This window comes from Erythrolamprus reginae, chromosome 7 (genome assembly GCF_031021105.1).
Source record: "Erythrolamprus reginae isolate rEryReg1 chromosome 7, rEryReg1.hap1, whole genome shotgun sequence".
Classification (NCBI taxonomy): Eukaryota; Metazoa; Chordata; class Lepidosauria; order Squamata; family Dipsadidae; genus Erythrolamprus; species Erythrolamprus reginae.
The window spans coordinates 7,090,675-7,105,350 of NC_091956.1; the positions used below are offsets into that span (position 1 = coordinate 7,090,675).

The window sequence follows — 14,676 nt, forward strand, 5'->3', positions numbered from 1 at the left end:
AAAAGAGACTGGAAATTAATAAATTCTATTTTTTTAAAAAAGATGAAGGTTTAGAGACAATTAGATAGAATGGAATGGAATAGTATAGAACAGGTAAAATCTAAATAAAAAGATTGAGTTTTAAATATTATAACCCAGGTGGAGAAGACGAGTTATGGTGGTAGCACTATGTATTGATATAACACATTAACAATATTATTGGAATAAACTAGCTTAAACATATCCAAATTATATTAAAAAATTAGTTAGTTTTTTGTTGTTGTTATAATACAGTGATACCTTGTCTTACGAACTTAATTGGTTCCGGGACGAGGTCCGTAAGGTGAAAAGTTCGTAAGATGAAACAATGTTTCCCATAGGAATCAATGGAAAAGCGAATAATGTGTGCAAGCCCAAAAGTCACATCCCTGACGCATACACACATGTGCCTGTGCAAGATTCAGCTTCTGCACATGCGCAGGAAGCGAAATATCATATGAGGACGCTCTCGCGCATGCGATTTTGCCAATTTTTGGCTATTTATTTATTTATTTATTTAATCATTCATTCATTCATTCATTCATTCATTCATTCATTCATTCATTCATTCATTCATTCATTCATTTATTGGATTTGTATGCCGCCCCTCTCCGGACACTTGGGGCGGCTAACAGCAACAATAAAGCAGTGTAAAATAGTAGTCTGATGTTAGAAACAATTAAAAACCCATTAATATAAAAAACCAAACATACATACATACATACCATGCATAGAATTGTAAAGGTCTAGGGGGAAGAGGGTCTCAATTCCCCCATGCCTGACGGCAGAGGTGGGTTTTAAGCAGCTTACGAAAGGCAAGGAGGGTGGGGGCAATTCTAATCTTTGGGGGGAGTTGGTTCCAGAGGGATGGGGCCGCCACTGAGAAGGCTCTTCCCCTGGGTGCCACCAAGCGACATTCTTTAGTTGACGGGACCCGGAGAAGATCTACTCTGAGGGACTTAACTGGTCGCTGGGATTCGTGCAGCAGAAGGCGGTCCCTGAGATAATCTGGTCCGGTGCCATGAAGGGCTTTATAGGTCATAACCAACACTTTGAATTGTGATCGGAAACTGATCGGCAACCAATGCAGACTGCGGAGTGTTGGTGTAACATGGGCATATTTGGGAAAGCCCATGAATGCTCTCGCAGCTGCATTCTGCACGATCTGAAGTTTCCGAACATTTTTCAAAGGTCGCCCCATGTAGAGAGCGTTACAGTAGTCGAGTTTCGAGGTGATGAGGGCATGAGTGACTGTGAGCAGTGACTCCCAGTCCAAGTAGGGTCGCAACTGGTGCACAAGGCGAACCTGCGCAAACGCCCCCCTCGCCACAGCTGAAAGATGTTTCTCTAATGTGAGCTGTGTGTCGAGGAGGACACCCAAGTTGCGAACCTTCTCTGAGGGGGCCAGTGATTCTCCCCCTAGGGTAATGGAAGAACAGATGGAATTGTCCTTGGGAGGTAAGACCCACTTCCACTTCTTTGTGGAAGCAAAGAAATTGGCGAAAATCGGCGAAATTCCGTGGGCGCCAGCGTCCTCGCGTGAGATTTCCACTTCTTGCGCATGCGCAGAAGTCAAGTGTCACATTGGAGCCCATGCTGGGAGCGCATTGGGAGCGCTGGCAATGCAGAGGCCTTCAATGGGTGTGATGCTTGAGTATTTGAGAGATCCTGGCAAGTCCCTGGCTTCACCGTGAATTTGCTTTTACTTTTTTACCTTTTCAACTCTCTTCTTCATCTCTGTCCTTGCTACATATAATAAGGGTTTAACTTCTTAATGGAGTTCACGGGGCTTATTCTGGAAAAGGAAAGCCTTTGGCACAGGTCAGACGGCTGAAGGGGGATGGTTCACCCCTTAAGTGAACCGATGGTTGGCCCCTCCCTCACTGGTGATCTCCGGGAAGTGCAGGGAAGGTACAAAGAAGGATTTGCAGGTAGAAATCCCAACTCAATTATTTAGAAGATGTCAATCAAAGCAAGGAAAGAATGGACAGGAGAAGGGAACTTGAACTGAGAAAGGGCAGGCAGGTCAGATAGATCAGATAGATAGATAGATAGATAGATAGATAGATAGATAGATAGATAGATAGATAGATAGATAGATAATAGATAGATAGAGAGAGAGAGAGAGAGAGAGAGAGAGATAATAGATAGATAGAGAGAGAGAGAGAGAATAGATAGAGAGATAGATGGATGGATGATAGAGAGAGCGAAAGAGAGAGAGAGATATCTCATAACAATAATTTGATGGTTGTTAAAATTGGAATTTCACACAGTATTGGGTCCCTACTGGAATGGTAGGGAACGGCATAGCATGGTAAACACTGGACCTGTGTCCACAGCTTTGGGTCTCTGGCATGCCCACATGCATGCCTCATGACCACCCCTGGTGGTCTTTCAAGTTCCTCCAGGTCTATCTCTCCCTCACTCTCATTCTCTGCCTCAGTTGGCAACACCACTGGCCCAGGGTACCAAGATGGGCCTGCTTCATCCTCTTCAGAATCTATCATTACCCGAGTTGGACGAGGAGCGCTCACAACAGGATCACGAGTCCTCTAATAAATAAATAAATAACAACAACAACAACAACAATAATAATAATAATAATAATAATAATTATTATTATTATTATTATTGAAACATAGAAACATAGAAGTCTGACGGCAGAAAAAGACCTCATGGTCCATCTAGTCTGCCCTTATACTATTTTCTGTATTTTATCTTAGGATGGATCTATGTTTATCCCAGGCATGTTTAAATTCAGTTACTGTGGATTTACCAACCACATCTGCTGGAAGTTTGTTCCAAGGATCTACTACTCTTTCAGTCAAATAATATTTTCTCATGTTGCTTTTGATCTTTCCCCCAACTAACTTCAGATTGTGTCCCCTTGTTCTTGTGTTCACTTTCCTATTAAAAACACTTCCCTCCTGGACCTTATTTAACCCTTTGACATATTTAAATGTTTCGATCATGTCCCCCCTTTTCCTTCCGTCCTCCAGACTATACAGATTGAGTTCATTAATAATAATAATAATAATAATAATAATAATAATAATAATAATAATAATAATTTATTTTTTATATACCAGACCTTAGAAGTATATTATTCATTGAAGATATATGTGTTGCTATGTATGTATGTTTTTACGATGGAGAAAAAATTTAAAAAAATTAACTTTATTAAAGAATCAAAGACACATAAAGACAGAACTGACGGATACCTGCAAGCGCACTGAGCTCAATGCGGCTGGCTTTGATTTCGTTCACAAGTTCTTCTCGCTCCAGTTTCATCTCTTTCAGTACCCGCAGCCTTTCCGAGCACACGTTCATCAGTTTCACTTTTTCTAATTCCACGTCGCTCAGGCTGGCCTCCAGTTCACGAATCCGGCCATCCTTCTTGTCTTGCAAAATCTAGATTGTGGGGGAAAGAAAACACACACGAAAGAAACGGGTCCTATGAAGCTGATCGATTGCCAAAAAATCTATACGTGGGAATCATCTCAGTTAATGGGCAGTGCCTGGCCACACCACGCCCATAGAACTGGTAGTAAAAAAAAATGAAACCTACCAGCAATGTTCCCTCTAATTTTTTTCCGGTATGGGCGGAAAAGTATAGTGTCTGAGCGACAGTCCCTTTGGGACTGGGCGGCATAGAAATATAAATAAATAAATGAATGAATGAATGAATGAATGAATGAATGAATGAATGAATGAATGAATAAATAAATAAATAAATAAATAAATAAAAATCCCTTTTTTATTAAAAGAAATTAATAATAAAACAAAACCAAAATCTATTACTATTATTACTATCTTCTCTTTTTCCATCCCTCTTTTTCCATCTTGAACCATTTCCAATAACAGGTGAGCTATTGGAAATGGTTCAAGAGTTCACACACACACACACACACACAACGGCTGGGGGGGGGTTCTCTTATTATTTGGGTGCTTTTTACCATATGCTTTAAATCAAGAGTCATTTCTCTCTCTTTCTCTCTCCCCCTCTTGCTCTCTCTCTCTTTTTCTCACTTTCTCTCTCCCTCTCTTGTTTTCTTTCTCTCTTTCTATTGCTTTCTTTCTTTCTCTCTCTTTCTTTCTATCTCTCTTTCTTTCTTTCTCTTCTCTCTCTTGCTATCTCTCCCCCCTTTCTCTCTCTCTCTCTCTTTCTCACTTAATTTCTCTCTCTCCTCCTCTCTCTCTGTCAGTGAGGGGGCTGCGAGAGCGCTTTCTCCGAGCGCTTCGGGAACGCCTGCCCTGCTTCTACTGCAGCCCCCTTGCTGGAAGTCTAGGACAAAAGTGCTCCCAGCGAAGGGGCTGTGAGAGGGGAGGGGCGGGCATTCCCGAAACGGATGGAGAAAGCCCTCTCTTGCAGCGAAAGCGCTCCCAGCCAGGGGGCTGCGAGAGAGGGCTTTCTCCGTCCGTTTCGGGAAAGCCCGCCCCACCCCTCTTGCAGCCCCCTGGCTGGGAGCGCTTTCATCCCGAGAAGCCGAAGCCTCAGCCATAGCCGCCATGAGAGAAGTCTCGCCCAAGGCAGGAGGCGGCGGAGGAGGAGAGGGGGCGGATTGGGCGGGTGGGGGGCAGGGCCAAGAGGCCAGGAGCGCGAGGGGGGCGGAGGCACCATGGAGAGGCAGGGACGGCCGCAGCTCCCTTCTACTGCCCACGCTTCCCTGCCGGCCCCCCGCTCCGCGGGCTGGCAGGGGGATGGGGAGCGCGCGCCCGAGGAAAAGGCTGCGCGGGGGGGTATTTTGGAGCGCGCGCACACACATGCGCACAGCTTACGGGGAACGGTGGTGCCTGGTGAGAATTAGATAAAATGTTAGTATGTCTCGGTGCAGCCTTGTCCGAAACCGTCGACATCCACACAGCAAAGTTATTCCAGCCAGCCAGCCAGTAAAAGACACAGACTTAGTATTTAACAAAGTATTATTTACATATATACAACACAAAGTAGCAAAAGATAACAAACTGCACACAGTCACACTCAGCTAAGAGTCTGCAGAGAGGGGCGGCATACAAATCTAATAAATAATAATAATAATAATAATAATAATAATAATAATAATAATAATAATAATAATAATCTCAAAGTAAACTCCCCCCTTAGGGAAAGGTATTGGCGCCCTCTTATGGCCAAACCAGTCAACGCTCTTAAAGACATATTACAACTTTACAGTTATAAACTACCATTGGTAGTTTCATACATGGCAACCCCAAAACAGGTGAGCACCATGTACTAACATAAAGGATAGCCGTTTTCAAGGGGGGACGGGACTTAAGTTTGTGACTATGTGGGAATTCTAGGCTGATCGCTCGTTTCATTTCTGCATGCGCAGAAACAAAAACATGCTGGGGACACGGGCACATACAGGGTGCGTTCCAAACATAAAGCAATTATTTTTTTAAAAGTAATTTGTTGAATAGATTTGCAGAAGCACTTAAAATTCTTCAAAGTACTGTCCTTGGGCTTCTACACATTTTTTCAAGCGACTCTGCTATGACTGGTACGCGCCCTGGAAGGCGTCTTCGGGGACCTCTCGCAAGGTCTTCGTCACGGCTGATTGGATCTCTTCTTGGGTGAAAAAGGGGTTCCTTTCAGGGCTGGGAACAAAAAGAAGTCTGCTGGAGCGACATCAGGACTATAGAGGTGGGTGGGGCAGCATTGGCACATGGTGTTTGGCCAGGAACTCGCGGACTTGTAGCGTGTTGTGGCAAGGCGCGTTTTTCGTCCATAGAAGAGATCCAATCAGCTGTGACGAAGACCTTGTGAGAGGTCCCCGAAGACGCCTTCCAGGGCACATACCGGTCATGGCAGAGTCACTGGAAAAAATGTGTAGAGGCCCAAGGACAGCACTTTGAAGAATTTTAAGTGTTTGTGCAAATCTGCTCAATAAATTACTTTAAAAAAACACCTAACTGCATTACTTTTGGAATGCACCCTGTAGCACATGCGCAGCTTGGCCGTAGTAGCAAACAGGCAGCAAAAGTTTTAGGCACCTTCAGTTCTTGGAGTTCGCACTTCTTCTCGCTCACTTCTTTGATGAGCTGAGACTTCTCTGTCTCCATGGCGCCAGCTGTCCGGCAATGTTGGCTTACGACCTCAGTCATGGCCTCAATTTGCTTCTGGAGGATCTCGATCACCTTCTCCTTCTCCGCCAGCTGAATCCTCAGGGACTCACAGTCGGACTGGATGCTCCGCAAGAGCTCGCTTTCATTTTTCAGCTGCTCGAACTCCTGCCGTTTGCTGTCCACCCGTCCCCGCAGCCTCTCGATCTCGCTGTTGGTGCGCTCGATGACTCTTTCCTTGTCCAGGTGGGAGCTTCTCAAATCGGAGATGACCTTCTCGGCGGAGTCGAGGCTTAATTTCCTTTCGCTCAGTTCGTGGGCGACTTTATGGAGTTTTTCTTTGGTTGAATTTAGCTGACTCATGATGGACGATTCCCTTTCTAGGCTGTCGTTCCTCTCTTTAATCGCGGACATCTGGAATAGGAAAGACATACCATTTTCCCCCCAATGCTCTCACCGCACCGATTATTTGGGGGAATAATTAGTTGGGGGAAAGATCAAAAGCAACATGAGAAAATATTATTTCACTGAAAGAGTAGTAGATCCTTGGAACAAACTTCCAGCAGACGTGGTTGGTCAATCCACAGACACTGAATTTAAACATGCCTGGGATAAACATATATCCATTGTAAGATAAAATACAGGAAATAGTATAAGGGCAGACTAGATGGACCATGAGGTCTTTTTCTGCCGTCAATCTTCTATGTTTCTATGTTTCTATTACTGTATTCCAAAATAGAAAAACAAGCAGCCCGAATGCCATCACTCTGCTAAACAAATAATTCCCTCAACACTATCAAACTATTTACTAAGTCTGCACTTACTATTACTAGTTTTTTTCTCATCATTCCTATCACCCATTTCTTCCCACTTATGACTGCATGACTGTAACTTGTTGCTTGCATGCTTAAGATTTTTATTAATGTTGATTGTTTCCTCATTGCTTATTTGACAAGAGTTAAGTGTTTTACCTCGTGGTTTTTGACAAATCTATATTTACTTTCATGTACACTGAGGGCATTTGCACCAATGACAAATTCCTTGTGTGTCCAATAACACTTGGCCAGTAAAGAATTCTATTCTATTCTATTCTGCCGCACGAATCCCAGCGACCGATTAGGTCCCACACAGTTGGCCTTCTCCGGGTCCCGTCGACTAAACAATGTCGTTTGGCGGGTCCCAGGGGAAGAGCCTTCTCTGTGGCGGCCCCGACTCTCTGGAACCAGCTTCCCCCGGAGATTAGAACTGCCCCTACTCTTCCTGCCTTCCGTAAACTCCTTAAAACCCACCTTTGCCGTCAGGCATGGGGGAACTGAAACATCTCCCCCTGGGCATGTTTAATTTATACATGGTATGCTTGTGTGCGTGTCTGTTAGTATATGGGTTTTTTAAAATCTTCAAATATTTTAAATTTAGTCGGATTATTTATGATTTGTTCCACTTGTTGTGAGCCGCCCCGAGTCTTCGGAGAGGGGCGGCATACAAATCCAAATAATAAATAAATAAATAAATAAATATCTCCCCCGGGCCTATATAATTTATGTATGGTATGTTTGTATATATGTCTGATTAATAATGGGGTTTTTAAAAATGTTTTTAAATTATTAGATTTGTTATGAATTGTTCTATTGCTGTTGTGGACCGCCCCGAGTCTACGGAGAGAGACGGCATACAAATCTAATAAAATAATAAATACAGTAATAACGAGCCGGGGTGGCCAGCAGGTAGAGAGCTGTACTGCAGGCCACTGAAGCTGACTTGTAGATCTGAAGGTCAGCGGTTCAAATCTCATCACCGGCTCAAGGTTGACTCAGCCTTCCATCCTTACAAGGTGGGTAAAATGAGGACTCGGATTGTGGGGGCAATAGCCTAGCTCTATTAAAACATGTTAACATGTTAACATTGCTAACATGTTGTAAGCTGCCCTGAGTCTAAGGAGAAGGGCGGCATAAAAATTGAAATAATAAACAATAAACAATAAACAATAAACAATAAATAAATAATAAATCTATTCTACTCCATTCCATTCCATTCCATTCCATTCTGACCTGACGTTGAACTTGTGATTCACACTCTATCTGCAAGGACCTGACGATGGAGTCCAAGCGCTGCAGCTCCATGTTTTTATTGTCCAGCTCTCTCCGCAGGTTGTCAATGGTGATGCTGCTCCCCGTGTCTCGATCCCAGAGCCTCTTGTTCTGTTCCTTTTCCAGATTCAGTTCTACGTCTTTCTTGTGGAGTTCATCCTACAAGGCAAGGCGACGCAACCCATTAGGCAAAGCTTCGTCGTTTCCGAAAACAGTGGTACCTCTACTTAATTCGTCCCGTGACCAGGTTCTTAAGTGGAAACGTTCTTAAGTAGAAGCAATTTTTCCCATGGGAATCAATGTAAAAGCAAATAATGCGTGCAAACCCATCAGGAAAGAAATAAAAGCTCAGAATTTGGGTGGGAGGAGGAGGAGGAAGAAGAGGAGGGGGAGAGTCGCTGCCGAAGGAAGAAGGGGAGGGGAATAAAAAAAAATCCAAAACTTTAAGGCTTTAAAAAGAAAGAAAGAGGGACTCTGCGGTGGTGAGGAGGAGCACAGGCCTCCAATACACCTGCGAGACTACCTCCCATACACTGGCTGCTGCTGATGCTACTACCTGCTTCCTCTTCCTTCCCATGCTGAAGGGCTGCCCTCTCCTCTCACTCGCTTGCTTTTTAGCCGGCACCTTTCCTTCGCTGTGGTGATTCCTCAGCTGCCCAGAGCGAAGGGAGCGGTTCTTTTCTCTGGGCACTGTCAGAGGTTTATTCCCTCTCCAAGCGCCCAAAGAAAGGGAAATGCTTCGTTCACTCTGGACTGCCAAAGTCTCCTTAAGCACCACCAAAAGGCTCCTCTGGCAGCCCAGTTGGCCGAGATTAAAGGGGGAATGGCAGGAAACTGGCCGGGCCTTCGTGCCACTCTCAAATTTCCTGGGAATTTTTTCCAGGCTCAGGTTCTTAAGTAGAAAATGGTTCTTAAGTAGAGGCAAAAAAAAATCTAAGAACATCCGGTTCTTATCTCATTCAACTTTTACAAAACAAAGTATTCAATGAGAATATATCATTCATTCAGGTCTAAGATGTGTTATTTGAGTGTTCCCTTTATTTTTTTGAGCTGTATATATAAAACATTGAACAACGAACGCAAATAAGATTTAATTAACTACAGGCTCTATAGAGATAATTAAAGTACTTAACCAGCTACATCATACCAAGAGGTGCATGTAGAGGTGCCTTTGGTGAAATTTATCAAGTTTGATAAATGAATAAAAATAGGAGTATAATGAAGAACATGTACTCCACGCACGAATGCCAGGGAATAAAGCATCTCTAGATTCGTAATCTCTTAGGCAACAAGCAACGTGACAAAGGAAGAGGTAGGTGGGAATAAATTTGCAATTCTTTACCTACACTCCACTGACCCTTGGTCAGTAGGCTGTGAGGGGCTCAAGACTCGGTCCCAATGAAGTTGAAAGGATGAAAAGTATGATATTATCAATGGGTTTGGCCTTCTACTGCAAGGGTTTTCCAACCTTGGCAACTTTAAGACTTCTGGACTTCAACTCCCAGAATTCCTCAGTCAGAGGTGCTGGCTGAGAAACTCTGGGAGTTGAAGTCCACAAGTCTTAAAGTTGCCAAGGATGGAGGCCCCTATTTTTCTGTAAGCTCTAACATCCTGAGCTCCTCAAATAGTCATGGAATTCGACCGACTTAGCTCAATGATGAACCCCAAGATTCACAAAAGCCATTTTTGAATTGAAGCTGTGACCTGTGCCAGATTCCTACCAACAATTGCTGAACCTCCTCATCTAAGTTTCCAGATTCTCGGCTGTATTGATCCCTTTCAATCTGAGCTTCAGTCATCTCAGAGTGAACCAGGTGCAGCTGCTTCTCCAGATCTTCTATCTAAAGTATTAACACAAAAAGACGCTCAGAATCTGTTGTCAGAGTGTTCTGTCGGGCTCTCTGGTAGACTCCTCCCAAAAATTCACAGGTACAAATTTCAGACACACACACGTTTGAAACTTCAAAACAATGTTCTTTATAATGAAAAGTCATAGCAAAGAGCACTCGGGAATCTCCACCTCCAGACTTCTGTTGCCAGCCGAAGCGCCCGTTCTTCTGCTGCTGGGATTCCCCTGAGGCTCCCCTCGCTGGGATTCAAAGCAGCGCCTGCAAATATGAAGGGAATCCCAGCGAGGGGAGCCTCGGGGGAATCCCAGCAGCCCAAGAACGGGCACTTCGGCTGGTAACAGAAGTCCGGAGGTGGGGATTCCCAGCGAGGGGAGCCTCAGGGAAATCCCAGCAGCGCAAGAACGGGTGCTTTGGCTGGCAACAGAAGTTCGGAAGTGGGGATTCCCAGCGAGGGGAGCCTCGGGAGAATCCCAGCAGCACAAGAATGGGCACTTCGGCTGGCAGCAGAAGTCCGGAGGTGGGAATTCCCAGTGAGGGGAGCCTCAGGAGAATCCCAGCAGCACAAGAACGGGCGCTTCAGCTGGCAACAGAAGTCTGGAGGTGGAGATTCCCAGCGAGGGGAGCCTCGGGGAAATCCCAGCAGCACAAGAACGGGCACTTTGGCTGGCAACAGAAGTCCGGAAGTGGGGATTCTCAGCGAGGGGAGCCTCGGAGAAATCCCAGCAGCGCAAGAACGGGCGCTTCGGCTGGCAACAGAAGTCTGGAGGTGGGGATTCCCAGCGAGGGGAGCCTCGGAGAAATCCCAGCAGCGCAAGAACGGGCACTTTGGCTGGCAACAGAAGTCTGGAGGTGGGGATTCCCAGCGAGGGGAGCCTCGGAGAAATCCCAGCAGCGCAAGAACGGGCGCTTCGGCTGGCAACAGAAGTCCGGAGGCGGGGATTCCCAACAAAAGGAGGCTCAGGGGAATCCCAGCTCTTTGACTGGCAATGGAAGTCCGGACGTGGGGTATTCCAGCGGGGGCAGCTTGGGTTCGTAAGGTGAAAATAGTTCGGAAGAAGAGGCAAAAAAATCTTAAACACCGGGTTCATATCTTAAAAAGTTCACTAGAAGAGGCGTTCGTAAGACGAGGTACCACTGTACTCTAGAAAAAGTGCAGAAGAGGCCAGACAGAATGATAAAAGGACTAGAAAACATGCGAAGAAAGGTTGCAGGAACTGGGCATGGATAGTCTAGCAAAGAGGAGGTCCAGGAGGGACATGATAGCAGTCTTCAAATACTTGAGAGGCTGCTTTCTACCTCATACCTCCCTACGAAGCCAAACAATGTCAGTTGGTGGTTTCTCAGGGGAAGGGCCTTCTCTGTGGTGGCTCCAATGATTTGGAACCAACTGCCTCCAGAGATCCATGCAACCCCCCCCTCCCAAATCTGAATTTTGATCGTGTGACCATGGAGATGTGGCAAGGGTCCTAAGTGTGAAAAACAAGTCACAAGTCACTTTTTTTCAGGGCCGTTGTAACTTTGAATGGTCACTAAATGAATGGTTGTAAGTTGAAGGCAACCTGTAGGAAAAACAGCTGCATTTACAATCGTTGAGGTACATTTTGTCTGAAATTTCAAAGGTTCCCCAAAGGGACCCAGGGGAAGAGCCTTCTCTGTAGTGGCCCCAACCCTCTGGAACCAGCTCCCCCCGGAGATCAGAATTGCCCCCACCCTCCTTGTCTTTTGTAAGCTCCTTAAAACCCACCTCTGTCGTCAGGCATGGGGGAATTGAGATATTCCTTTCTCCCCAGGTCTATACAATTTATGCATGGTATGGTTGTGTGTATGTTTTTAAATAAGGGTTTTTTAATTATTTTAAACATTAGATTTGTTATATGCTGTTTATTACTGTTGTTAGCTGCCCCGAGTCTACAGAGAGGGGCGGCATACAAATCTAATAAATAGAAACATAGAAACATAGAAGACTGATGGCAGAAAAAGACCTCATGGTCCATCTAGTCTGCCCTTATACTATTTCCTGTATTTTATCTTACAATGGATATGTGTTTATCCCAGGCATGTTTAAATTCAGTTACTGTGGATTTTCCAACCACGTCTGCTGGAAGTTTGTTCCAAGGATCTACTACTCTTTCAGTGAAATAATATTTTCTCACGTTGCTTTTGATCTTTCCCCCAACTAACTTCAGATTGTGTCCCCTTGTTCTTGTGTTCACTTTCCTATTAAAAGCACTTCCCTCCTGGACCTTATTTAACCCTTTAACATATTTAAATGTCTCGATCCTGTCCCCCCTTTTCCTTCTGTCCTCCAGACTATACGGATTGAGTCCATTAAGTCTTTCCTGATACGTTTTATGCTTAAGACCTTCCACCATTCTTGCAGCCCGTTCAATTTTGTCAATATATTTTTGTAGGCGAGGTCTCCAGAACTGAACACAGTATTCCAAATGTGGTCTCACCAGCGCTCTATATAAGGGGATCACAATCTCCCTCTTCCTGCTTGTTATACCTCTAGCTATGCAGCTAGAGGTATAAATAAATAAATAAATTCTTAGACTCACCTTATCCTGGGACATCCGCATGGATTCTCGTAGCTCAGAGCGCAGTTGAGAAATTGTGCCTTCCAGCTGACTGATTTGGCGCATATACAAAGATTTCTGATTCTTGGCTTGATCCCTGAGAATAAAAAAAAAAAGGAAATGAAACCCAAACGAGAGTCTAAAATATTCAGGAACAGACCGCATTGTTATAAAGGTGAGATTGATGCTGAACTGGCAATGATCCGTGACAAAGCACTCCCCAATGTGCAGTTACCATCATCGCCAGTAATGGGTCCCTTAGTGGTTCGGGCCACTCTGCACACCGGTAGCAAAATCCATGATGTGCGCAAAGCTCCTGGTGACTGGCGGGTGGGCGGGCACGCGCATGATTTTTGCCAATTTTTGGCTTAAAAATTGCCGGAATTTCATGCACCCATGTGTCTTCTCGTGACATTTGCTTTCTGTGCATGCGCAGAAGCCTAAGCTTGCTCTGATACACATGCGCGCCAGTCATCCAGAGCTGCGCGCACTTCAGCGCCAGTAGCGGCGGTAAGTTGGAACCCCCAGCTGCTCATCATCATTTAATGACCCCCCCAAATCCCTTGAGAAATGGAATCTGGGCAACTGAATAGAGCTACCAGTGGGTTTTACTGGCTGGATGCCCTAATTAATTAATTATTTTATCAATCAATCAATCAACTAATTGTATTAATTACTTTATTAATTACTTTATTAATTACTTTATTAATTACTTTATTAATTACTTTAGTAATTATTTTATTAATTATTTTATTAGTTAAATTATTTTATTAGTTAAATTATTTTATTAGTTAAATTATTTTATTAGTTTAATTATTTTATTAGTTTAATTATTTTATTAGTTAAATTACTTAATTGCTGAATTGCTTAACTGCTTAACTGCTTAACTACTTAATTATTTTATTAATTATTTTAATTAATTAATTACTTTATTAATTATTTTATTAATTACTCAATTAATTATTTATTTATTTTATTATTTATTAATTATTTTAATTAATTAATTACTTTATTAATTATTGTATTAATTACTCAATTAATTAATTATTTATTTTATTATTTTATTAATTATTTATTAATTATTTAATTAATTGTTTTATTAAATAATTAATTAATTATTAATTATTTAATTAATTATTTTATTAAATAATTAATTATTTTATTAATTATTTTATTAATTAATTAATTTGTAATTTATTTATTTATTTAATTAAGTAATTATTTTATTAATTAATTAATTATTTTATTAGATTTGTATGCCACCCCACTCCGGAGACTGTAGAGTTTTTGTTCAGTGGTTATATTCCCAGTGGGCCCAGAGAGAGAAATATCTGCCTCTACCTAGGATCGAACTCACAGCCTGCTGATCGGGAGATGAGAACTCCACCTCTGGGCCATCGCGCCACTCCTGTAGTTTTGCAGTTATGGCAAATAAATATTATATGTGCAATTTGAAGAGCCGGATCAAGGTTTGGGGCCATTGTGCATTATGTCTTCTCTGCCTCCGAGGGACAAAAGAGCCAAGGAAGGAAATGTCGCCGTGCTCCGCTCTTTCATTCTTTGGCTGGAATCCCTGCGTCAAGAGTTCCAATGGACAGACTGTGTGCCTGACATTCTCAGCTGACGGAGGTTGTCAATCATCCAGGGTCAGGGCTGCCCTGATGGTGCTTTTCCCAAAAGGCAACTGGGCTTCGGCAGTTGAAAAAGCTTCTTGCATGAGAAGCAAAACATTTTCAAATAATTTTAAAAAAGAGCAACAAAATTCAGTTGCCTTCTGGAAAAAAAAGCCACAATTGTGCAGGGGTGGGCTTCAAACATCTCAGCAATGGGTTCTCTGCCCCGTTGCTGGGTAGCCATGACCATAGTGGGTGTGGCCTAGTCAGCTTCCTGCACCATTTATCTATCTATCTATCTATCTATCTATCTATCTATCTATCTATCTATCTATCTATCTATCTATCCATCTATATCTATCTATCTGTCTATCTTTATCTATCTATCTATCTATCTATCTATCTATCTATCTATCCATCTATATCTATCTATCTATCTTTATCTATCTATCTATCTATCTATCTATCT

At 43.3% G+C, this 14,676-nt stretch overlaps 1 protein-coding gene across 2 annotated transcripts in view; it reads right to left on the minus strand.

Moving 5' to 3' along the window:
• Positions 1 to 14,676, minus strand: part of CCDC158 (coiled-coil domain containing 158) — a 78,938-nt gene that overhangs the window by 38,121 nt on the left and 26,141 nt on the right. Inside the window, exons 9-13 of one of the 2 annotated variants that reach the window (XM_070756910.1) lie at positions 12,577 to 12,691; positions 9,890 to 10,009; positions 8,130 to 8,327; positions 6,013 to 6,495; positions 3,240 to 3,429 (exon numbers count right to left, since the gene is read on the minus strand). In XM_070756910.1, the coding sequence (XP_070613011.1) occupies positions 3,240 to 3,429; positions 6,013 to 6,495; positions 8,130 to 8,327; positions 9,890 to 10,009; positions 12,577 to 12,691 (1,106 nt within the window). The remainder of the gene's footprint in view (positions 1 to 3,239; positions 3,430 to 6,012; positions 6,496 to 8,129; positions 8,328 to 9,889; positions 10,010 to 12,576; positions 12,692 to 14,676) is intronic. The other variant, XM_070756911.1, reaches the window with a different exon arrangement.